The 27164-nt window shown below is 39.8% G+C and overlaps 1 protein-coding gene across 11 annotated transcripts in view; it reads right to left on the bottom strand.

Moving 5' to 3' along the window:
• tenm4 (teneurin transmembrane protein 4) overlaps window positions 1–27164 on the bottom strand; it is a 204000-nt gene that overhangs the window by 52836 nt on the left and 124000 nt on the right. For 7 of the 11 annotated variants that reach the window (XM_061719775.1, XM_061719773.1, XM_061719776.1 and 4 more), the window contains 8 exons: window positions 23831–23977; window positions 20369–20585; window positions 13667–13786; window positions 9746–10007; window positions 7849–8116; window positions 7611–7754; window positions 3773–4022; window positions 2142–2162 (listed from right to left, as the gene is read on the bottom strand). In XM_061719775.1, coding sequence (XP_061575759.1) covers window positions 2142–2162; window positions 3773–4022; window positions 7611–7754; window positions 7849–8116; window positions 9746–10007; window positions 13667–13786; window positions 20369–20585; window positions 23831–23977 — 1429 coding nt within the window. The remainder of the gene's footprint in view (window positions 1–2141; window positions 2163–3772; window positions 4023–7610; window positions 7755–7848; window positions 8117–9745; window positions 10008–13666; window positions 13787–20368; window positions 20586–23830; window positions 23978–27164) is intronic. The other 4 variants (XM_061719774.1, XM_061719778.1, XM_061719783.1 and 1 more) reach the window with 1 other exon arrangement.

Below are 27164 nucleotides of genomic sequence, written 5' to 3'. Positions count from 1 at the left end.
TGAGTTTTTGCAGTACAGGCGCTATTGGATTCTGGAGATTCCAAGCAAAACTGACCGTACTATGAAAACAACTTTACAGGATTGTCTGCGCTTTCATTTATGCAATACCCAACATCGATTCCCCAATCAATATGGCAAATCAAATGCTAAATATTGGATTATTGCAGTTCTTTTTTTTTTTTTTTTTTGGCGTTAAAGATTATCACTAAAAACGGAGCACCTTTGCCTTGGAGTCTTGGCCAGACATTAAGAAGGCATTACCAACCAGTTTAGCAGTGCTGAGGTTATCGCCACTGCAAAGATGTCCACAGTTATCGGGGCAGGATGTAACGCACTCCTGCCAGACCTGATAAGCTTTATGGAAAAACCTGTCAGCAGGGTGTCATTCAAAGTGGATTAAGAGAGCATTTCAACTTTAACCTTGAGGACTCTTTCGGGGGCTTATGGCAAGTGTGACAGTGCCAAGAGTCTATGTTTCCGAAAGATAAAACAAGGGAAGAAGCAAGTTGGGTCTGTCGAATCATCATCTACAGCACATAATATTAACTGACAATTGACCTTCAATGAATCCGTGGTGACAGTTCACCGCGGCAAACCTCGGGCGCACATGTCACAATCAGGCGGCTGACCGGGTTGACTGATACATGCTGGTTTACAGTCCGGTCCAGGTGCTGCTTTCTTACAGTAGGTCAGCGGCAGTTCTCCATGAGTGGCTTCTGCTTTGCATCCTATCTGCTGCGTGCAACTGGCTGATACCTTATCAGCTCCTTGTTGCATGTAAAACATGCCCCCCCCCCTCTTCCCCCCGTACAAAACCATAAGGTGTTATTTTCTGACCTTGAGCTACAACCATATATGCCATCTATATTCTCTGACAACATCTCGTTTGTAGGAGATAATTGGATTTTGCTGCGTGCTGTCGTGGAAATGATTGGGGCGGGATGGGGACATCCTTAGCAGGGGGTCAATGAACATAGCAGGGAGATCGCCCACCTCCCACTCCTATCGGGAGCTAGCACATGAGCAGGAGGCAGCCGCCCCGCTTTATAGACACACGCTGTGTTTTTCCTGGATAAATCTCCTTTTTAATATGCAAATGTGTTTGGAGAACAGAGACCAAAGGGACACTGCTTTGACGTTGCTTCAGTCAAACAGAGCATGTGTGTGCATGGGGCGCGTCGTTTTTTTGCATTTACACACACAAAAAAGAAACCTGTTATGATATTAGAAATTTGAGCGATAAAGATGGTGGGGGAAAAAAAGTAGCTGCAGAAAGAGAAATCACACAAGTGGAGAGGTTATGTTTGTTGTGTTAATGTAATTTCTGCAGACGAGGCCAGAGACCGTCATCACAAAGCTTTTCATCCTCACTCTGTGTATGTGTTTCTACAGCTCCAGTCATGACCCTGCGACAGAAAATCAATCAATAGCCCTTTACCTGAGACACGGTATCTAAAGACGGCATGCAGAGATTTCCTTTGATGCTTTCTGTCATTGAAAATGAGGTCTCTGTGTCTGAAGCCGGAGATCAAATCTGCACCGAGCTGTCATTTCATTACACGAGAGGACCATTATGAAAACTTATCATATCACGTTTAATTCTGCAGTCATGAGAGCCTGTGAGATGCCCTGTGGTTGGTCTGCCTGATATGGAAAGGTGATACAGGTCTTTAGGGGTAATCACGTAACTGCATGACTCATTAGGGCACCTTTTATTTTCAATAAATGATTTAATCCAAAGTCGCAAGCAGGCAGCAACGGCTAGAAAAATGAAAATAAAGCCTTTCATTAAGGTTCCCTTCCCTGTAATTGTGCTTAGGTGGTATTGCATCAAAGTGAACGTAATCACCTGAAATTACATTTGCAAAAAAGAAATAAAAAAGTAGTGACAGAACACATCAGTACTTTAGGCGTTTGGGGCAGAAGTGGAGAAACGGCTGCGGTGTATTGAACGATGCAGTGATCAATCTGGTAGTGTCTACCGGCTTCGCAGTCACAGTGTGGTGAAACATCGTTAACAAGGTAGTGAATCTGGGCTTTATGCGTGTCCAGGGTCGACTCAAGCTTTGTCCGTGACGCTAAGGATGTGGGATGCAACGCTTTTTTTTTCTATTATCTTATGCAAACACTTTACAGCTTACCTATGCCTGAAGTCTTTATTTCTGTCATTTGCCAAAAGCGGAAGAAAAAAAAGGAGAGAAAGACAAAGGAGAGGAAAGATAAGATGTTAGTAGATTGAATTTTAAAGGACGTGGACAGAATCAGTCAAAATTATTCTGACAAACAGTCACTTTTGTACACACTGAAACGTCTCTGTTCACACATTAAAGGAGACCTATTATGAAAAACAGGTTTTTTCTTGCTTTAACATATATAAAGTGGTCTCCCCTCAGCCTGCCAACTCAGAGAAGGAGGAAAGCAACCAAATTCTGCAGTGTCTGTACAGCCGCCCGGATGAGCCATCCAGTGTGATGTGGATCTACGAGCCGTTCAGATTCTGCTCCCTTTCGTTACGTAACCAAAATGCAATTTGCATCGGTTGGCCTCCGATGTGTGAAACCACGCCCACAAATAACTCTGGCCGGAACAACAACAACAAGCCATTTTTTCGTAGCGGTGTATCACGTCATTCAGGCAGCCAATCAGAGAATGGGAAGATAAAGACATGGCTCAGAGGTAGGCATGGGACGATATGAAAATTTCATATCACGATATTAGTGGACAAAAATATCACGATTACGATATTATCACGATATTAGCGTGTCGCTTATAAAATTCTTAAAATGCAAGGAAAATCACTAACCGTGGATCCACTGGTTCCTTCAGAACATTTATTCTCAAATCATTCTCAACACAGTGACACTTGAGGTAGAGAATCAATAGTGTACTGTAAATGTTATGCATTACAAAGTGTAAACTATAGTACCGGTACCGGTACTTATTTGAACTTTCTTTTTTTGCAAGAAAATACTTCCCTGAGAGTCGAAAGAAATAAGTGACAAATAGAAATAAAGTGACAAAGTAGAGCCAAATGCACACTGATTGTATTACTCTCTGAAACTTTAACAGTGGATGGCTGCCTGCTACTTAGTACGGCTCTCTGGAAAAATAATAAAATAAGGCACTGCTCTGTAGTATACAAAACAAAAGCTGCATGGCCAACACAAAGATTGAGTGAAAATAAAGTGCCACAGTAGTCAAATGCACACGGATTGTACTACTCTCTGAAAAAATATTAAATAAATAATAATAATAATAAATAATATTAATAAAATACATGAAAAAAATAACACTGGCTTCTACCTGGCTGGTAGCCTTGTGTGACCAAAAATTGGCGATAATTACAGTACCCCACGATAACGTTATCGCGGCCGTTTTTTATCGCGATATACGATAATATCGTATATCGCCCCATGCCTACTCAGAGGTTGAATTTCTAATTTATTTAGCAAAAACAATCAAAAGCTTGTTTTTAAGACATTGAAGGCCTGTTTAAAATAGGTATTAGATGCCATAATAGGTCCCCTTTAACAAAGAAATTAATCTTTTCTTGGACGCCGTCTGTTAAGACCCCATTACATCCTTCTCAGCCCTTAAGAGGGCCAAACTCCAGCTGATGCAGGTGAATGGGAGAGGCAGGGCCATCAATCGTCTGCCTTTAGGGCATTTCTGTCTATCTCAATCCACCTCGGTGGTTTATCACCTGTGGGTAAGCCTATCTGGGGCTGCTCGTGCTCTTCTGTGGATGTTAGTAGGCTTCTTCTCCCGTTACCTGAGCTCCAGGACGCTGGTAACGTTCCCCGTGGTGAAAATCCTTCTCACGTAGTTGAAGTCGCCCACATACAGACTTCCATCTGATCCACAACTCAGAGCCACGGGGGCCATGAGCTTGTTTCCGTCGGCGAGGCCGTTGCAGCTGGGGCAGGAGATGCTGCGCCTGCGCCCGTTCCCCATCACGCTGCCGATAACAGGAGGCTGCTGGGAGATGAAGATGTTCTCTCCATTGCCCATGTGAAGAATCCCTGGCGAGGCACGGAGAAAAGAAATCAGATTTGCAACCTGTTTAGGCTGAACAGAGAGCGATCTCATTTGCATACTTCAAGAACAAGTGGAGAGCGGTTTAATCAACTGGTACTCGCAACTGCGGGTTGAAGTGGGCTTATATATGAGCAGATTATTTCCAAATAAGCAAACCAGGCCAGGATTTTATCTGAATCCTGTATTTAATCCATCTTGAACTAAGATCTGTGTCTTTGTGAAAAGGTGACAGCACAACCAATCAAGAAACTGCTGTTCTTGTTATTTACATAGCAAACCTTTAAAATATTCATCGAGGTATTTTCATTAGTAACCGGCGGCTGCTTCCACTTAATTCTTACTACTCAACACAAGTCATTATTTCATTTCATGTCAAATGTAATATACAGTTTCAAGAAATTAGAAATACATTTCCAATCAACTACTGAAATGCACTATTTATTAAATGCAACCTTTAAATGTTTGTAAATAAAATATGTGATTTGATGTGTTTATCAGGATATGTATTATGCATATCTGGTGATATGAAGCGCTGTTAATAAGTGGAGAGCAAAGGGAGGAGGCTTAGCAAATGTTCTTATGTTTCTTATGGATGTTTAAGTTGGCAGACGTCTGACACGGGTGAAAATCTCAGTTAGTTAAGGCAGCTCAGGTTCTTATTCTGCATGTGACTGTCTCCTTGTAATGCGAGATGGCTTAGTGGGGTTTCAAACGTGTATTAGGAGAGAAATTCAAAGAAGAGTGCTGGTGAATGCAAGGATAATAATCTAATGTGATTTTTAAATGGGTCTGCACATGTACATGCATAAATATAGCCTTAACGTCAGCATCACTACATGACTGCAATCACGTACAAGACCTGGAGTTAGTCATACTAGCATGTTGCCTGCCTTTCTACTAGGGCTGGGCGATATATCAAGATTTTAATATATACTGATATATTTTCAAACGCGATATGATACGAGACAATATCGTTTATATCGATTTAAAAAAAAATATATATTATTTTTTTTTAATGATTTTGATATAGCTTATTTTGTGACAAATTGACTTGAATGTTTTATTTGAGATTTGCACAAATGTTTTGTTATTTGCACAACTGTCAACCTCAGTGGAAAAGTCTGCCAGTTACTGTCTACATTGTATTAATTGCACAGTGTATTTTAATTTAATTGTTATGCAGGAAAGGGATATTTGTTTTATTTTATTCAAGAAGCATTTTTATTCTATATATGCAGGCAGTTTATTTTTATTTCATTCGTTTTATACATTTTGATATTGTGCAGACCTCTGTTAATAAAGGTACATGTGTGACATTTGACACGAGGCTTTGTATTAAAACTGACTGTTTTTTTAAGGGTTTGCCTCAGAAAGAAATGAAGCTAACAGAGATGCTATGCTATAATGCTTTGGGGGAAACCCCAATTATGGCACAGAAAAAATATCGATATATATCGAGTATCGCCATTCAGCTAGAAAATATCGAGATATGACTTTTGGTCCATATCGCCCAGCCCTACTTTCTACCCGTGCAACTTTGAACAAACATACATGGAGCACCATGGCTTTATTTTATTTTTAACGCTCATGCAATCTGACGTGTAAACGCACATGTGGCCTATGATTTTAAAATTAGCGCAGCCAATTTACACTTGGAAAATGCCCAAATATGTAAATACGAAGATGCTCCTGCTCTTCAGTCAATCTAATCATATCTGAAAATCAGCATCTGGACATCTGTGGTGGTTGTTCTGCTTCTGATGGTACTTGGTGACCTGCGCTCCTGCAGCAGTGCAGCATGTGGGCTATCAGCAAGGATCAGCCAAGCATCCCTTTCCCGGGACGTGATTTAATCTCGGGGACTGCTGCCGCTGGGAGAAGTATTCAGACGGCAATTAAATTAGGGATGATTCTAAAAATGCTGGGCAGGAGAAAAAAAAAAAAAAGAAAAAATGGCATGGGGGTGGGCCAGATGGGATGCTGAAGTGCGGGAACTGCCAGTGCCGTTGAGAAGGCAGGAAGCAGCTCTCGTCGTCCTCTGGACACCGCGTTCAGACTGTGTAAGCTTAAGCTCTGACAGATCAATGCGCCACCTTCCTGAGCAATTTTCAAGTACGCCTCATCTCCTCTGATGAGACCCTGCAGACACAAACAGACTGTGAAGTCTGACTGGTGACAGGTGCTGGCCAAAGTTATGCTTTCTGCTGTCTTTTGGGAGCAATTCGTTGGCAATAAGAAAATTGATGCTCCACTCACCCAAAAGTATGCGGAGCAACTAAGAAGATCCGTCTAAGGTAACGCGACAAAGCTGTGAAATTGTTATCTAAGGCGCAGGGTGGTAGTTACCTACTTTTTATAGGCTCATAAACAATAATGAGTACAAAAGTGTGGAGACAAATTTAAAACACGCTATTAAAACACTGCGCTGCAAACTGCACGTTTTTCTGATATTAAATTGCTTTTGTGTCTGGTTTGCTTATTTCCAATGCAAATTTAATTAAACAGCTGTTATTTTCTAAACCTTAATGAAATTAAATGTGTTATGCTGCTTCCTCTGTAATGGTTGGTATAAAGTATACAAATTTGTAAAAATTAGTCCGCTAGTAAACTGTGGTGGCGTACTGTAGTGTTAAGTGCTGAAATGAATTTGCTTAACTTTTGAGATATTATTACCGTATTTTCCGCACTATAAGGCAATTTTGAGCGACGAAAAACAATAAAATATATTTATTCTAATATGTCAAGATCACAATAATCTTCCAATTTAGAACTAAAATATTAAAGAATTAACACAAATAAAATACACTTCAATTAAATGCCTGTGTAATGTATACTGTAGTTTTTAGACTCAATGACAGACTCTGTCATCTCATCCCCATTTCTGTTCCCACTCATGAACACACCACAAGGGGAAAACAACTTTTAAAGGGAAAGAAAAGGAAACTAAAATGTACAAGTTTTAGTGTAACCTGCAAAGGTCCAAACATTTGGAATGAGCTTGGTAGTGCTATAAAAGAGTCTGGATCTCTCTCAATTTTTAAAAAAAGATTAAAACAAAAATTATTATTAAATTATGTTTCTTGTTAAATTTTCTATGTACTAATACCTGATGTTTTATTTTTATAAGAATATATTTGTATCTAGGAGATCTTTTTTTTTTTTTTTTTTTTTTTTTCTTATTTAGGTTATAGGGATATAAGGTTATTATACTGTATGTATAAGTATTATATGTGTAATTTATAGTTGTTCTGCTGTGTGACTGGGCCCCTATTCATAAGCTACAGTAGCTTCTGGGGAGTCCCATTTTACAAACCTCGATTATTATCTGTATTTGTGTCTTTTAATTATTTGTAAATAAACTCAATTCAATAAATACTTAGTTTTTTTTTTTTTGTAATTTGTTTTCCCAAGCCACTCGGAGCCGCATTATAGGGATGAAACGGCTCCGGAGCCGCGGGTTGCAGACCCTTGGTCTAATGGATAACGTAACCCCAGCCTCTACTGCAGCGCCTTATAATGCGGTAAGAATTATTCAGAATAGGCGTTTGAAATGGGCTGAGCATGTGACTCACCACTCTGAACATTCAAAGCGTGGTGCTTGTCTACTGTCCAGCCTCCGAGTTTGGAGGCGGTGGTTTCGTAGCCTTGTAGTACGGCCGTCCTCTTCTCCCACAGAATGAGGTCTGGGCACGACTCGTACTCAAAACCCACTGAAACTACAGAGAAGAACAACAAACACTGAGCAACATGTGATGTGGAAGGAAGGAAGCCAAAAAAAACGACCAGCGTCATATATATTTCACCGCTCACCGAAGGCTTCAGACAAGCCGTACACCTTCTGGCTGTAGACGTCAGTCTTGTCCCACACAAAGTCGTAAGCGAGGTTAGGGGCTGCAGGGAACCACTTCCTGAACAGCCGGCCTTCCACCGCCACCATGAGGTGAACCTTCATCAAGTTGAAAGGGATGGTGGAGTGAGTGAGGGTCACTCTGAGTAGTGACTTGTAACCCGGAGTCCTGCTGCTTAGATAGCTGAGCTTCATATCTGTCCCCGGGATAGGCACTTCCTCCTGCAGAGACTGTGAGTGGATAGAGAAAAAAGGAAAGAAAAAAAAAAGGAAATTCAGCAGTGAAAGAAAAACATAAATCTTAATGATAGCTGGCAAGTAATAAATGGACTTCTCACGTGTTTAAGGGAGGATTGATAGCATGCCTCTGTATGTTTTCCTTTCCCACACAGATAATCAACATGCCACTTAGCTGGTCAGTTGGAAACCTAAATCTCTGTCACCTATTTTTCATTGCCCCGCCTCGGTCCAAATGCACACACCCGGGGGAAGACGTGAAACACTAACCAGACGACAATTAGGCTCATGCATTACATGGAATCCGATGAAGGATTTCTTCATTATGTTCTCCAATGAGTATTTTACAGAACTGATTTAATCATAGCAAGTTCTTCATTAGTGCAATAGACTTTTCCTGCAATCTATATAAAAATGACATAACAAGGGTGCCCTTGGGCTCAGGCTCTGCACAGCCCAATAACATATATCGTAATAAAGTTAGTTTGCAAAGAGAAAATAGTAGGATAGCCTTAGGATATTCCCACTGAGATCAGAAGAACCTCTCGATGATAAACCAGCAGACCTGCACTCAAATGCAGTTTAGTGTTTCAGATTTAAAATCAAAGATCTACAGCACTGGCTGAGAGGGTAAAAACTGCACTAGTTTAGTGCCTTTCAACTTTGTTTCAGGCTCTAAAGAATACTGTTTCTCTGTTCTCTGCTTCTTAATCACACACTGTTCTTAATCATAAAACACGTACTCTGCAGCATGCAACATATTTTGTCACAATCACACACCGATGAGCATCAACAGGGGGTGTCAGCGTCTTGCCCAAAGACACTTTGACATGTAGAGGGGGATGCGGATCAAACTGCCAATCTTCCAATTGTGGGATCGCGACTCCAACCCCCCCTGAGCCGCTCAACCACATGACTTAGTTCACCCAGCCCTCCCTATTAATACTAAATCACACCTTGTCACCTGTCTCTACAGCAACAACCAACATGCAGAGTATAAAATGAAAACGCCTGCTCAAAGCGACGTTAGCCAGGAGGGGACGTGTCACTTCTGATGTATTTATTTTTAAATGTTCACAGAGTGCAGCTATTCGTGGTTAACTGATCAAAATTCCTTTTTTACAAGTGTAAATGGGATGATGTCCTTGTGTGGCGCTCAGAGAGCTCCAGCAAACGGCAAAGGCAAGGCTACTATAAATAGTCTGAACTGCACACTAAATTCACTGATATGCCATCAATCATCACGAGGTAAACTGGGAGACAATGAGGGAAGGAAGGGCACCTAGATGCCTGCGAGACGTCGCGCAAGCAACACTTTGTGCCGCAACGCAGATGCTCAATTGTGCGATTGCTCCGACGAAACGCGGGCAAATGTAGTCAGGAAACAATGCAAGTGTGAAATGTAAAAAGCTAATCTCCTTTCCACTCGTGTGCTTACACCTAAATCCTAAAAAAAAAAGGAAAGATTAAATCAGAGTACCACCATGAGTCATACACGACAGCGTTACTATTCCACTTGTACTTGAATCGTGTGCTGATTATCTCCCAGCTGTTGGGACATGAATCATCTGGAGGAGATGGATTACATCCACCTAGATCGCGCCGGTGAGATTGGGGAATCACCTGGATTTCTGGTACGACCGTCCCCCTTTCACCGCAGGAGCCGGCGAAGGCGGTGAGCGGCGCCGGCGACACCACGGGGATGGGCCGGCTGAAGCTGCTGAGGTCACAGCTGGGGATGTCATTCTCCTCATGCCGCATGACGATCGTGTCCATGACAAAGAAACGTCCCCATGGCAACCAGAGAGTGTGCTCCTGGGTGATGAATGGAGCGCGCTCAAAGTGCAGGGCTATGGCTATGCCCCCGTTGGTCACCAAGTCAAAACTGAAAAAAAAAAAAAACAGAATTGTGACACATAGTGTTAATGTATTTTGATGCTCGATCTATAGTGAATATAAAGCACATATATCCTCTTTATTAGTACTTTTAACAGCAACACCGCCGACAGAAATCTCTAGATAAATGATGGCTATGAATAAAGAATGCTTTTTACTGTTTAGCACTATCTTCTAGATGGACACAAGCTGCATATCCAATTGAATTAATATCGATTACAAAAGTGCATCTCTCAGTATTTCCGTCTGAATATGTTATTTTGAGAATGGAAAGGAAAAAGCTGATTTCAGCTTTGACTATGTCATCCCTGTTTGCGTGCAGCCCACGGCTCCTGTGCACACAGTTATATGTGAGGGAGTGATTTGCACTGCAGGATGGAGGCAGCCACCACTACTTTATTGATCTCTTAGACGGAGGCTGTCCACTCTAACATCAGTCTAAAAGCCCTGCAATGCAATCCCATCTGCTGTTGCATTAAAGCGCCGCTGCCTCCTGTCTGACCCGAGTCTCGGGTAAACAGGCAGTATGGTAACAACAGCATGCATTGCACCTGGGCTGGACTTCTGCAGCTTCTGTCACTTCCCTCTAAGAGCCAATTAGCACCTGGTCACCTCCAGACCCCGGGGACAGGGTCATATATCCTCACAGAGGAGACTCTTTCTTTCTAAATTACAGGTAAATAAACCAGGTCTAAATAGCTGCTTCTAAAAGAGGCAACCTCCCTTTTTTAGTTTAAGCTTCTATAAAAAAGAATCTGCTCAGTTTAACTTCCCTCGAGGGGTAAACATCTGATTGGCTACGATGAACCAAAATGTTTTTAAAATGGCTTGTTCCACCCTTTGTGCTTTGACCTTGGCCGGGAGCGAGCAGAGTGCTCTCCCACAGTCCAAACGGTGCTGAGCTGGGGTGTAGTCGTGGTTACCGGGCTGCAGCTGCGGTCCATGTGAAGCACTGCCGTTGCAACCGCTTACTTTGCACAAAACAGGATTAATCTATGCAGATAAAGAAAAAATCCCCAGGATGTGGTAGTTCATCAACCACAGGGTTTACTGGATGCCTTTAATTATCGACAACTTAAAGTCATGTGACAAAACTTAAAGGAGCTTGAGGCCGGATTGTGGCAAGATTTATGAAAAAAATCTGTATACATTTTAAGTTTTCTAGTAATAATGTCAGATGAAGCGTTCCAAACCAAAAAGAATGAGCCCTCTAGCGTATCTCTCCTTTGCCTTGAACAGGCTGTGTGCTGCAAAATGTGCTGCAATTCTGTCCCGAATTTCCCGCGCTGGGCTGCGGATGTGACGTCACATGACGCTGCATGCACGTTCTCCCCGTTCTCCTGTGCCGGCTTCACTGTTGGCTGCAGTACCCCCAACGGCCGTCGTGGTGAAGGGTGGCGCTAGAGAGTCTCATTTCTTAAAAGGAGCCTCAAGCTCCTTTAAGTTATTTATAACAGTCTTCCTAGTTCACACCCTCAGGTGATGCCTCAAACTCATTCTGAATTTGAAAATGATGCACTTTTGATGATCTTTTGCCAACTGATGATATCCTAAACCGGCTGATATCTACCTGATCTTTCAAACTCGGCAGTAAAAAGTTATTAAACATGAATAAGGACAATAAAAAGAAACACAAACCAGTACATTGTAATGATTTCAATCATCATGGCTTCTAAGAAAGCTTATAACAAACTACCACACTCACAATGTATTTCATTCACAAATCATAGCCCTGATAAAGGTGCCAGTATGGATCTAGTAATAAATAATGGCCAAAAAAATCTTGTCAGCATCTTACTAATCGTTGGCAAAAACCATAAAAGGAATGGGTCTTTCTCGATGCTCAGCCAAACAGAAAATTGCTGCATAGCTGTAAAGAAACTAAACTAACCTCTTTTGTTTAGGCCAGAAAACTTTCCAAGATAGTGAAAAAGGTAATTTAAAAGACTAAGCCCTTGGACAATAAAGAACACATCATAAAAATGAGTTGAGACAGCTTTCCCATTTCTAAGTGGCTGAACAGGTGCATTTCTGATTTCACGCTGCACTGAGCCTGTTTACAGTGATTGCAGGGGAGTTGCAGGAGACTGGGCATGTTTACAGGGGAACCTGGGAGATGGAGTAGTGTTTACACATATGCTGGAAGGGAGAAAGGAGTAGAAAAAGCTTTGCACGGGAAAAAACTGAGCGATGCATGGTAAAGAAATGGGACATCCATAAATGGGAAAAGATAGAGATAAGGGGAAGTTAGTGCGGTGGAAAAGGAGGAAAGGACACGAGGCCTGGGCTTAAAGAAAGCACAGGAAATAAGTGAAAGAGTGGTGCCCAGAAAGGAAAGGCTTAAGGGCAGCGGGAGATTAGAGGAGAAAAAGCGTGAAGGAATGTAGAGCAGATGAAATAAGTGAGAAGGATGAAGAGGATGAAGTGAAGATGGGAGAGATTTTTGTAATAAAAAGGAGATGAGAAAGACAAGATGATGGAGGGCATGAGGAGGGAAAAAAACAGAATGATCAAGCCCAAACCTGCAGCAAGTCTTTCAGCCCTTAGAGTGTCAGTGACCGATAAAAGTATCAGAAGGAAGTGGGGCTCGGAGCGAACACCAACTCGTGCTGTGCTGTGAGAGAGAGGCTCGGTTTACCACTAAACCTTCTCCACTCAGAGTACCGTGTGAGATAGAGCAGCGCTGGAGGTCTGTGAGTATGTGAGTTCTGTAAATGCAAACCCGATCCTTAAACTCTAGCCTGAAACAGAGAACGGTAAAACAAAAGAGACAAAACCACCTCTGTTTTTTTTATGCTTAGATTTTTTTTTTTTTTTTTTTTTGTCAAGACTTCAATGAGAAACACTTGTGATCTCAAAGCACCTTGAAATTGAGCAGCTCAAAACAAAGCTACAAAGAGAGCTCAGGCTTTTTCCATTTGCTTATTTAGAACAGATCACAACATTTTTTTCCCATCTGGGTCGTATCGGTGCTGTGGTTAAACAACAACAAGCGGGATGGTGACTTTAGGTTTCTAATTTCCTGAAGATTCAGAGTTTTTGTGAGATTATCGTGTAGTAATTTCACTCAGTACATTCGGCGTGAATCTTTCAGTTTTGAAACCACCCCACGACATCTGAAGGTTAGGATTAGAGCCATTTATTTATCTCATGTGAGATACTTCAAAAGGTATTATCTAGCCACGCTGGATTGAGTGAAAATAAATTAGAAAAATAAGACATAAATGTGCCATTTTTGCTTCTGAATCTTCCACCATCAAATAAAGTCCATCTGTACTTGGTTTTTATAGCTCCGCTGAGGTGCTTTGAATTGGCAGATTTTATTTTGCCCCCTCCCTGCTGCTACCGAAGCATAACTTATGAGTGTACCAGAAGGGCTTTGTTCAATTTCTCTGGGAATTCAGCCGAGAACTCCAAAAATTGCACCCAAAGAAGGCCCGACGCAGATCAATGGTGCCACAGTTTGTGATGGCAACTGTGCTTTTTTTTTCCCCCTCCTTCGATCAATGGAATTCCTGTAAAGCATGCTTTTGGAGAATAATACAAATATCATTGCCACATCTTTGTAGAGTTTATTTAGGGAGCAGTTTGGATTGTATTTCCCGTTTCTCGCTCTGGGTGTGTTGACATAAAGACGCAGGCTATTACCTTCCATCCTGCCTGGTGATTGTGTAACCGTAAGACGGGTTGTTGATGAAGCTGATGTTGACTCCGACCAGTGGTGTCCCATCTGAGGTCACCACTTGTCCGCGGATAACACAAGCGTGACTGTGCAAGAGGGAGACAAAGAGACGACAGTGAATGCTTTCAGACCAAACTTACTCTGTAATTATAGTAGCAAAAATAAGCATTAAAACCCCCAATGCGATGGAGAGGATCACATTTAGACTGAGACAACAAATTGAGATTTTTGAAGAAAATTGGTCAAAGTGGCTCTCTTATGTGTCAAGTTTAAGACCTGATTTTGTATAATCGGCAAACCGTTAGTAAGGTCATATCTTCCAAATTTAGACGTTTTTTTTTACTTTCCCAAGTGCATAATCTTTATGTTTTTTAAGTTTGGATGTTGGTGCCCATGCAAAAACAAAGATGTGGTTTATAAAGACACATGCTGTACAAGTAGGAGTGGGTAAGGTGTGTATTTATGTGAATATGTGTCTATATGCGAGTACTATGTGGAAACTGATTGAGCTGTCAAGATAAGTAAGGGTGTGGGTACATGTGTCTATGTGTGTATACTGTATTTATGCTGATTCTGATGTCTTATTAACACCCAGATCTCCCCCATGTTATATGTGTTGTGCCCAGTTGGCGCATGTATGTTGTTTTGTTTCAAAAGAAAAATGAATAAAAAGTAAATTACAAAAAAAAAAACAACCCCAATGCACGTGAAGCACAGCATGCACTGATGTATTAGATATGACTATAGTTCCCTGACTTAACTGAGCAGGATATTGGATGGCAGTGTACTGTAGAGGTGCAGCTGCTGTGTTTGTAATTTAATGCAGACAACAATAACCAAGATAAAGTACAAAACAAGTACAGCATTTTTCTTTTTTCTAATCACAAACAGAAATTAATCAGGATCATTTGAGTGGAGATAATGTAAAGTGAATATGGATGTTAGTAAGAATGAAAAACTGTACACAATAAATTGAAACAAAAAAAAACCTCCCTAACATCTTAGAGGATGTCTCTGAGGGTTTCTCCATCCTGAATGGAGGGATAATGAGATAAGAAAGCTTTAGTTTGCTTTTGCTCTAATTAAAAAAAAAAGAGGATTTATCTCTTCCAGTACAGAATGCGTGTGAGGAAAATAATAGGACTGCAGATTGTGAGAGTTGGTTGGCTGATTATCAAGATCTCGACAGATTTCCAGACCGACACCCCGTCTCCAGAAAGCTGTGTAAATTAGATCTGATCACCAGTCCCCACCAATCGATAGTGGGAAGTCATCCAAATTCACCTCCTAATCTTATTAAAGTGATGAGTTGAGAACTTGCGCTATTACCTCTCCCTCGTCAGCTCCTGCCCTCATCACTATCAAAACCAGACTCATGGTCAGGCATTGTTTCTGTTGTCGTCGGCAAAAAAAAAAAAAAAAAAACAGGTCCCCTAACAAATGCGCTACTGTCACTTCTTCATTAGACCATGGCTATTTTTAATACTTTTGGGTTTTAAACATTGCCACATACTGGAAACAATTAACACTAGCGTGTTAGTAGCTGCCCTCAACATGTCCTTACCAGAGGCAAGATCATTCACCCCACACTATTCCAGTCCCATGGAAGCTAGTTTTATGTTAATTAGGGCAGGTCTCCTTCAGAAGACCTTGGCTGCCCACGACTGCACTGTAAACAAGTAAGGGGATAGTGCTCCGAATCCTTAGGCTCAACCCTTAAGAGCTTTCAGGACACGTTTACATAAAATAACTAATACAGCTAACCAAGAACACGCCCCGGTTGTGTCCGTTTAATCACTCAAAATGTTAGATTATTGTACAGTTTTGTTTGAAAACGTATATACTGGGCCTGTGTTGAAAAAATCGTTTTCCCAATTCTAAATCGATTCTCATATTAATTCCTAAAAATCGATTCATATGTCTAAAGATCGATTTTATTTATTTATTTATTTTATTTATTTATGTATTTTTTTTTTGTTCATCATTACATTACATTTTCTGGTTATTTTTTTGTTTATCCCCAAAAAAGGAATGTTTTGTTGGACACGAGAATAACTGGTGCCATGTTTTTGCCTTTAAATATGTTTAAAGGTTTGAAAACATTAAAGTGTTAGGTTATAATTGCATAAATTGTCGATATTTCATTACTTTATATACTGTCTTGGGGTTACATTTGCAAAAAATGCTAAAAACCAAATGCTCAAAAATTAAAAACCAAAATAGACCGAAAAATGAACAAATAAAAACGGAATGTGGGAAAAAATAAAAGCGATTTCATCCGTCTCTGTTTCCTCCCTGGATCTGTTTGGTAATTCTGACCCACATGATGTTTCTGAAAGCAGTTCTATCAGCATTCTGGGAGCTGATTGGTCCTTACAGCATCATTAGCTGCCAATACTTGCTGTTTAATCTCAATATAATCCTAGTAGTAATATTTTGCATAATTACAGTCATATAATTCATGCAACAGCTCATAAAACAGTTTTAATAACACTAACCCAAATCAATATCGGAATCGAATCGAATCGAATCGGATCGAATCAAATCTTGATAATCAATTCTGAATCTTAAGAATCGGAATCGAATCGATTCTTGACATTTGAATCGATCCCCAGCCCTGGTATATACGTCCTTCATGAAGCCTTGAAAGTGGAGGCATCTCATTTCTGGGCCTGTGAACCGCGTGGAAGGGCGACGCCGTGCCGCCAGGGGGGAATGTTTAAAATATCGACATCAAACACGAACGAGGAGCCAAGTAAACACGTAGAGTACACAGCAGAAACTTCTCTGCTTGAGATTTCTCTAGTCCAAGGGAGTTCACAGGATGGAAAAGTTACTCGGCAATCTCCCCAACCGCCAGTTTATCGTATATCATCTTCAGAGGGCGAAGGGAGGACATGTTGTGAGAAGTAAACAGATGAAGCATCTGGACTCAGCATGACCTCGTTGGCTGTTTAGGCTGTTTAAGTATCATGGATAACAAGACTGATGGTCTAGCTGAGTGTTGGAGAGGATTTTGTCACAGATAACATCTTCGGTCCTCACTTAGTCTTTGGGAACAATGAATTTTGTCTATTTCTCCAACTGACTGTCCAATTGATCCCCCTTTGATGTCCCATACATTGACTGTTTCAGTAGAGGGGGTTTTCTCACTTTGAAAGTTAAAGAAGTTAAGCACTAGTCATACATTTTGTAATCAGAGGTGTCAAAAGTATTCACATTCATTACTCAGGTAGAAGTATAGATACTAGAGTTTAAAAATACTCCTGTAGAAGTTGAAGTATCATCTCAAGTTTTTTACTCGAGTAAAAGTATAAAAGTACTGCTTTCAAAACTACTTAAAGTATAAAAGTAAAAGTAATGTAAGGGGGAAAAAAAGCCATTAAGGACAAAAGCCATTGAAAATGAATGTATCTTAGTATAATGCAAATATATTAAAGAACCATATATGTGTACTATTGAGCATTAACATGTGTTTCAGAGAGCAGGAGATATGATGACTAGTTGCCAATAAGTATTGGTGCAAAAAGTCAAACTTCAGAGGCATGTTATCATTTATCCTAACCTTTATTGGAATGTACATCCAAGTTTAGTTGCAGGAATCTGAGGGAACGGATGTAAGAACAAAACTGGACAAGAACATCTGAAACAACCACAACCAAATTCACTCTATCCGGATGGAGCAATTTAACTGGATAGTTTTTTTTTAAAGGCCGAAATGAAATAGAGTAACAAGGCTGTTTTTAAAATGTAAGGAGTAAAAAGTACAGATAATTGTGTGAAAATGTAAGGAGTAAAAGTAAAAAGTCATCTGAAAAATAATTACTCCAGTGAAGTATAGATAACCAACATTTCTACTTAAGTAGAAAGTATTTGTACTTCGTTACTTGACACCTCTGTTTGTAATGTTGTCAGAGAACAAACTCTTACACCTGCATACAATTGTAAGAAACCTGCACACTTTCAAAATTTTGTATTTGAGACGAATTAACTGGAGAATGTCAGATTTAAGAATAGAGAACTTTGGAAGACCAAGCCTTAAAAAACACTTCCACTACTACGGAGGCTACAAAAATATCATTATCCGCACAAATGACTTAATTATAGGCTAAATCTGCTGCAAATGTTGAGCGCGTCACTGCAGACCTCTCTTTCTCTTGTCTGTGCTGAGAGTGTAAATGGAAAATGATTAAAGTAAATTATAATGCTGCTAAAACAACAGAGATTCTTTTTTTTTTTCCATCGTCTGACATTAATGGCTTAATGGTGATAAAAGAGTTCTAAATAAAATTATAAAAGTGCTCATGTGTAAATGGAGTGGATGACTTCAGCCTCACTATTCTAAACCAGCTATCAATCTTAATCCAAATTGTTCCATAGACAAAGTCCTTGTTTATTATTCTGGTCAGCGGCGGCTGCTGGGCCTTGGCAGTCTGTTGTATTATGTTTCATGGTGGAGAATCAAGACATTTTATGCAGTGGCGGATGCTTCATTCAGTTGCACCTTTACAGCCTTCTGTGGTGGGAGACATCAAAAAATAGAAGTCCGACACATCTACGAGCGTAAGGAAGTGGCCGGTGGATCGATAGGGAGGCGATCATGTGATGGTGGCAGCTCGTAATCGGAAGGAAGAGGCTGAGACTGCCTGCAAAGCTCATCTGAAGCCCCTTGTCATAACTGCTCATATCTGTCAGTGGGTGGGGAATGAATACCAAGCATGAATAATAGATCATCAATGATATTTTTAGGTGAGCCGAGCCCCACAATCTCAGAGCTCATCTCTGGGTTCTTCATTTTACTTATTTATTGATGCATCTTGCAAAAGAGACAAGAGTATTACTCGACACTCCGCGGCTCTTCCCCTGTCCGGCGAAGCACTGCAAAATGTAGAGTGGCTTTTGAGAGGCAGGAAAATGTCAATGAGAGAAAATGTCACAGTGCCACTTTCAAGCATCAGCCAGCATCGCCACAAAAAGTTGATAAAAAAAAAAAGGTTTAGACTTTATGATGTAATAGATAATGTTCTAACTGCAAACACATTGACCGATTGTATTTAATCATATACAGATATATGTAAGATAGAGCTCCATTATAAATGAAAGTCTTATAGAGATTAAAACAACTCCTTTTTCTGCAAACAATAGTAATGGGGAACTAATGATTAGCAAGCATCCAATCAGGAGAAAAAGCTGCAGCTAAAGGAAACGACCCCGCTTGAGCAGTGACATTTTTAAAATCAAATTTGCTCGACTAATAATGGTAATGTCTGGAACGACAACCTTTTATTGTCATTAAAAACAAAAGAAAGAAATGCTAAGTCCCCAAACGACACCGTTCTGAGTTTTTTTCCCCCCGACAAAAGACACAAGTCTTTCATAATCGTATCTTATTGTCTCTTGATTTCAGGTTTACTGTTGTCTTTGTCTCCCACACGAGTTTATTTTATCAGGATTGGAGAGCTGCATAAGCAAGTAGGATGCAAATAAGTGACACTGCTTCACAAGCGGTTAAAGATGAAAAGAACGAGAGACAAAGAAAAGCACATCAGGGTATTCTTATGGGACCCTGACTTCTGTCTTGCCTGATATAAAAGGATCTCAGATTTCATGGCTGGGATGCCACGAGCACGGCCTGTGGGAGTGGGTCTCAGATGGATTACAGTAAAAGTAATCACAATACATTCAATGCTCCTTACATGTTGCCCCATTCCATGTGTGTGTGCATCATCTGTCCATCACCTCTCCTACGAAGCGTGCCACGCGTTTCTGCCCATCTTAGATTTCACTGTTTACAACGTTCCTCCCTTCTTTGATATTTTTGAATGGTTGAAAAAGAAACAAACAAACCAAAACTGCACCTTTTCTACTAAAGCACAGTGGCTCAACGTGACATCAGACACACGTACTGTTCAAGATAAACGCTGGTGATTAGGGCTGGGCGATATATCAAGATTTTAATATATATCGATATATTTTCAAACGCGATATGGTACGAGACAATATCGTTTATATCGATAAAAAAAAATATATATATATATATATATGTTTTTTTTTTTTAAATATATATATATATATATATATATATTTTTTTTTTATGAATTTGATATAGCTTATTTTGTGACAAATTGACTTGAATGTTTTATTTGAGATTTGCACAAATGTTTTGTTATTTGCACAACTGTCAACCTCAGTGGAAAAGTCTGCCTGTTACTGTCTACATTGTATTAATTGCACAGTGTATTTTAATTTAATTGTTATGCAGGAAAGGGATATTTATTTTATTTTATTCAAGAAGCATTTTTATTCTATATATGCAGGCAGTTTATTTTTATTTCATTTGTTTTATACATTTTGATATTGTGCAGACCTCTGTTAATAAAGGTACCTGTGTGACATTTGGCACGAGGCTTTGTATTAAAACTGACTGTTTTTTTAAGGGTTTGCCTCAGAAAAAAATGAAGCTAACAGAGATGCTATGCTATAATGCTTTGGGGGAAACCCCAATTATGGCACAGAAAAAATATCGATATATATCGAGTATCGCCATTCAGCTAGAAAATATCGAGATATGACTCTTGGTCCATATTCTCCAGCCCTACTGGTGATGAATGAGAACATTAATTTTAGGGTTTGGGTGGCGTCAGGTGAAAGAAGCGCTCATCACTCACTTGCCATCGAAGGGGTTGGCCCCGGGGATGATGTGGGTGCTGTCCCTGCCCACCAGGAAGCGCACCCGGTCGTAGAAAGTCTGCAGGTTGCTGTGCGTGGAGGACATCTGTGTCTCCTGGATGATGTCCAGGGGCTCCGGCGAGCCCACACACAGAGGAGTGGTGTGACAGGTCGCCTGCAGACAGCAGTCGGGATCCATGCAGTCCACCAGGCCATCTGACAAGGTCAAACAAGTCGCACACAGGCACAGGCTCATTAAACAACAGCGCGGACACACACACCTGAGAAGCTAAGCATGTACGGGCTGAAAACCAAAGCCGTAAAAACTTTTTACAAGAATGGTTAAAAAAGTTACTAGTTAAAACACCATCAAGCCTCGTTGGAAATTCTCAGCTCTGTTTCTTATGTGGATCGTTCCCAGCAACTCGAAACAGCTCTTCTGTGGATTAGGTGGTATCAATTGCTTCTTTTTATTCATTTAATCCTCGACTGACTCCATATAACATTCAGACCATGGCTTCATGTCTTCTTTTGGTGAACTCCCGCTCATCTCAAAGGAAATGGCTCTCCTTTAAAGCAGATCCATCTTTTTGGGATTGCTGCCATGCAGCAAAATGCATTTGGGGGGATGGCAAAGGTGATGAATAAGAACTGGTTTGCATTTTTCAGTAATCAGAAGATTTCTCATTTTCCTTAAATTCCCAGCTCCATTTTCAGAAAATGCAGCACACAACCAAACACGCCCCTGCGGATATTCTCCCAGCCTGCATTGGATAAGTTGTGACTCATCAGGTCCATTCATCTGCACTCAGATAACTCAGCTATGTCACGGCTTCAACGCTGCCAGTCAGGGAGGCTGTCGCTCACCTGTAAAGTGCAGAGAACTGCCCTACGACTTAGATGTACTATTCAAATAAGTTTTCAGTATTTGCAGTAGTGATGCACCGAAATGAAAATTTGTGGCTGAAACCGAAACCGAAAATAATAATAAACACTTGGCCGAATACCGAACAATACAGAACATGGTTCTTCACAGTTTTTCATTTATTTTGCCAATTTTTTCACCATTGCATGAATCAAATAAATTTGATTTAAGCATGCTTTTCAAAGGAAAAAATATTAAATATTATAAATAAAATATTATTAGAAGATAGAAAATATTTATTGAACATAAAAAATGAAATTTCTTTAATTTCCCAGCATTATGTTGTTTTGGTTCCACCTCCTGGTGAATGTTAGGTAAAATTCTTATGTGGTTACTTTTTGGTTGGCCAACGCTTTATGTTTGTGGTGCGCAACAGTTACGGGAGCGGCCAGTCTATTTCCTTTTATTACAACGCTGTTATTAATTGAACGAACACCGTTTTTTTTAGCCATTTTCGGCCGAACAATTTCGGTTACCGAACAATCGGTGCATCACTAATTTGCAGTATCCTTTTGAATGCAAGCAGGAAGTAACAGAAGTTTAATAGATATCGTCTGTTGACTGTCAGGTCTTAGTTGATGGTATTACAAGATTTGAATTGAAGTCAGTCCTTTGAGCTTCCCTTAATGACCAGTTTGTTTACTATCCACAAATATGTACCTACAGGATAAAATAATGTTATTGTGAAACATGTCAGGTGTCTTAAAGCTTTACAATCTTATATCCAAGGATTGTTGTGTACCTGGTTTGCATGATAGGATTGTTCATGGTTCTCCATCAGCTGTTTCAATGAAATAATACAAACGAAAAAAAGAAAAGGCTGAGCCATGCACTTTACTTTCTTGAAATGGGTCATGGGAGTCCCCTTCCTGTTTGCTTTCAGGGGCCCAACAGGCCAGATGGCTGACAAAAATAAACCCTGCTGTCAGGAGTCCGTCACATCTCTTGCGGTTGCCTTCTTTTGTCATTGAGAACTGTGCGTAGTCCCCGTACAGCGACGGGGGAGACAACCAGCCCCTGCATAAATGAGGGATGCTTGTGGTCACGACTGAAACTGTGAATGAAGCCTGGAAGAAAGGAAGTCACGTTCCCCACTTGGCCTCGGGAGTGGTGCGGGCCCCCGGCTGGCTCTGTGTGTGTGCCTGGCTCTGCTCAGGGCGAGTTACAGGGAACGGCTAAGACTTCCTCCCGGGGCCAGTGGATGGTCAAGGCCCAGGGCCAAGTGCTCTGTGTTTCAAATACAAACTTGCAGTTCAGGTGATTTCCCTTCATTAATCCTTCAAAAGAAGAGTTTTACCAAATTTCTGTCAAGCATGCACAACTCATATGCACTTCATGTGAGAGATGATGGTGTTCTCTTTTGGCTTGTGGCGTATTTTGTCATTTGTAGAAAGAGCCAGAGGTTGATTTACAAAGCACAGATCTTTTTGAGGCACAGACCCCAGAGCTACAGAAATACGGCTGTCAATCAATACAGCCACACCCTTTAGTTTGCATATTTCCTTCAATTGGTCATGAACGGGGGGAATCGAAGTGGCCGGTCAAGGGAACTGCAGTTCATTTAACCTTCTTTCGGCTTGCGGCTGTATAGTACGACGGAGTATTAGGGCCAAACTAAGACAAAAAAAAAATTGGAAATTACGAAAATTACGAGAATAAAGTCATAATATAATGAGAATAAAGTCGTAAAATTACGAGAATAAAGTCGTAATGTTGTGAGAATAAAGTCGTAATAGAATAAAGTCATAATATTATGAGAATAAAGTCGTAATATTATGAGAATAAAGTCGTAATGTTGCGAGAATAAAGTCGTAATAGAATAAAGTCGTAATATTATGAGAATAAAGTCGTAATATTATGAGAATAAAGTCGTAATATTACGAGAATAAAGTCGTACAATTCCGAGAATAAAGTCGTAATATTACGAGAATAAAGTTGTGACATTACGAGAATAAAGTCGTAATGAATAAAGTGTTAATTTATGAGAATAAAGTCATAATATTATGAAAATAAAGTGGTAATTTATGAGAACTCTAACAGGAAGAGCAGTCTTCTCCCTGTGTTAAAATGAAGAATATTGAGCATCTTGTGAACTTATATTTATATATTAATTTATAATATATTACAACTTTATTCTCGTAATATTACGACTTTATTCTCGTAATATTATGACTTTATTCTCATAATTTTACGACTTTATTCTCATTACATTATGACTTTATTCTCGTAATTTCCCTTTTTTGTTTTTTTGTTTGGCCCTAATACTCCGTCGTAGTATAGTGTATTTTGCTTGTGATTTACTCCCGTTCCCCTCAAGTACAGGGTTCTGCTCAAGGTTTCCTCCTGTTAAAAATACATTTTCTCCTGGGCACTCAGCTACCGGGTTCTAAAAAGCATCTTTCAGTCATTATTAATGCCGTAAGAATAGAAGCGAAATCACCTGTTTTAAATTACAATGGAGCCTTAAAAGCATGAAGCGGGGTCATATTATCAACGACAAAGGTGGTTAATCTTACTGTGGCGTCAGCGATCTTACCTCCATCGTTGTCCTTGACATCGCTGCAGGCCGTTTCCATGGAGGTGTCACAGCCAGCGCCCCTCCAGCCCAGCTGGCACACACAGTACCAGCCATTGTTACCCAGAGTGCACCTACCATTGCCGTTGCACAAACCAGGGCAGCCCTCTGTGGAAAATTAAAGAAAAAAAAAAAAAAAGCCAGACAAACACAAGGCTTAGCTGTCTGAAACCAACACGCATTGATGGGTAACAGATACACCTTACAGGACCGTCTCAGAAAATTAGAATATTGTGATAAAGTCCTTTATTTTCTGTAATGCAAAAATGTCATACATTCTGGATTCATTACAAATCAACTGAAATATTGCAAGCCTTTTATTATTTTAATATTGCTGATCATGGTTTACAGCTTAAGAAAACTCAAATATCCTATCTCAAAAAAATTTGAATATTCTGTGAATCTTAATCTTAAACAGTAAGCCATAATCAGCAATATTAAAATAATAAAAGGCTTGTAATATTTCAGTTGATTTGTAATGAATCCAGAATGTATGACATTTTTGTTTTTTTAATTGCATTACAGAAAATAAAGAACTTTATCACAATATTCTAATTTTCTGAGACAGTCCTGTAGACATTGTTTGTACACAAACCCAATGATAAAATAATTACCGAAACATGGGCTGGTGAATGACAGTTGCATGTCGCAAGGATTTAGGAGAAGACTAAAGTTGTGCAAACATATAAAATGGGTGAGAGCAGGTATAATGATCCTCAGCTGATGTTGATTCATTTGATCCAACTTTTTCAGAAGCTTCTAATATCCCTTACCACTAAAATCAGGTAAGAAGGATCTCCATAATCAATACTCTCCTATCACCACCACAGTAGATCAGATTAGGTAATGAGAGTGCTGGTGCATTTGCTGGTGTTTTTTTTTACGTGACTTTAAAGTTCAACCATTAGGATCATAGTATTATATCCCGTCTTCAAAGAAAATAAATGAGCTGTATTTGAGAGAGAGAGAGAGAAAAATAGTTCTGACTTATTGTTTGTGAAAGTGAAATCAATAAGATTATCCCCTTAAGATAGAAAGCATAATATATTATTGACGGACACAGAAGCTAAGCAAAATAATTAAGTATGAAATGGGTAAGACTGAGTTCAGTGGCTTTATGGAGAGGTGGAGCTGGCCGTTCAACTCCACAGGAGGTAAGGGAAGCCCAAGCACAATTACAAGTGATGCATTCCACTGTTTCTCTTCAGATAGGTCCTCAAAAGGGCATAGATGAGAGCATTATCTTGCCAATTTTTCCTCCGCCTGTTTGATATTTATCTGGTCTCTTATGATACGTACAGGCATAGGATAAAACACAGAGTTATAAAACACACAGGTCTGTCACAGTTTGTTATGTTAGCAGGCTGCCTTGATGGAGATGACCCATTTTTATCAACTAAAGAGACAGGGGCAGCTGTCTCTACTGTATGCTCTTACATCCCACAGAGATAACAGGAGTGGGAGAAGCAGGAGAAAGGAAAGATGAGAGGCAGGTGCGGCGAACGGCACAAGTTTAAAAGGGAAACACATCAGTTGATGGATGAAACAGAGTAACGAGGGCATTACAACACCATTCACAGCAAAGCCGCGGATCGGTGAACAGCCCACAGTTTTACCTACTTTTATATAAATGCTCATAAAAATCTCCCAAAGCAGAAATAGCAGAAAAACTGGGACCAATTTTGTCAAAAAAAGATATTCCATCTTTTTGCTCGATTCTGGTTTTCTCTAGGTTTATCAAAAAAGGGAGTGGCGATTGCTTTACAAATGTAAATGCTGATGAGCAGCTCAAAAGACGTTTGAAATATCAGTTTTGATATCACTTCAAGAAATGTTTGCTCACTTTTAGAAAGTGTAATCTAGTTATCGTGGTCCCTACCACTGGCTAAAACCAGCCAGAGCAACTTTGGACTCCCGGTGTGATAACTGTGTATCGTTTTATGGCGCGATGTCACACGTGGACGGTGAAACTAGCTCACAGTGTGACGGTGGACACCGTGGCAGAGGCAAGAAGAATCAAGAAAACAATCACAGTGGAGAGAATGGACGAGTGACTGGGACCAAACAAAAGTAAAACTCACATCAACTTAAAGGTGACTTTACCATGGCACCTTTAGGGGATCCCTGGAAACAACAAAACTTTGTCTTTGCTGCCTTAAAAGGGGATATGTTTTGAAAAAAATAATATATTCTTTCTATATTTCTAATATTTTCTTAGCTTGAGAACATTTATATGGGTGTTAAAGAACCAACCCAATAGCTTTGACCTGTTCACATTTGTAGGATGCTATGATGTCATGAACAGCTTTGTATGATGTAACAACTATGAAGCATCTATCCAAAAGCTGTAGTCTCAGGCACGATAGATTGATAATGTACACTATTCCTCGTACACGGACTGTTTTTGGGGAAAGGGCCTTCAAAGCATTTGCACCCTCGTCCTGGTATAAATTACAGAGTCATCTTAAATTGGATCATCTCCCAAGTTTGCTAGATTTTAAAGCTAGGATCAAGGTCTATCTGACTACTGAATGCACATGTTCTTTTATCAAACATTGAGTGATTATACTGTTGTGATGTGATTGCCAAACTGTTTTAGCTGTTTTTTATGTCCGTTTTGTTGATGTTGTTCAATGTTGTTCAAGGTGTAACTGATGTGGACCTATTGTGCTGCCTTCTTGGCCAGGAGACCCCCTTGCAAAAGAGATTTTCATCTCAATGGGATAATTCCTGGATAAATAAAGGTTAAATAAAAAAAATAAAAAAAATCTATAACATGACAAATCATTGTTTTTCTTCACAACTGCAAAGAAATTAAATCAATTGATTTTATTAAAAAAGTCCCTTTAGAATCAGAATACTTTATTATCAATGTACCTGGGTACTGTGAGATTAGAGGTAGCATCACCTCTCCAGTGCAAGATAAATAGCAGTAGTGCAAACAATAAGAAATACAAGAAATATAAGTAATATAAAAAATATAAAAAATGTTAAGGTGCATTTGAATCGTTTTTTTTTTTTTTTTTTTTTTACAGATGGCAGTATATACATGTGTAGAATATTGTAGAATATTGCACAGAGTCTGGGAGAAGTATTGCACAGTTTAAAGAGACAGTAACGAGGATGATTCACATATTGTTCAGGGCGATTATGGCTTTGGGGAAAAAACTGTTTTTGAGTCTGTTTGTTTTTGACCTGATGACTCTGTAGCGTCTTTATTAATAGTTAATACTTTATTAATAGTGTTTTGTCTCCTGGTAATTCCTTCCTTTAATTATTCTTTTACTAAGAAAAC

The sequence above is a fragment of the Cololabis saira genome, chromosome 4 (genome assembly GCF_033807715.1).
Source record: "Cololabis saira isolate AMF1-May2022 chromosome 4, fColSai1.1, whole genome shotgun sequence".
In the NCBI taxonomy this organism is placed as follows: domain Eukaryota; kingdom Metazoa; phylum Chordata; class Actinopteri; order Beloniformes; family Belonidae; genus Cololabis; species Cololabis saira.
The sequence above is the reverse complement of the archived record's forward strand: the minus strand, read 5'-3'. Positions and strand labels throughout refer to the sequence as shown.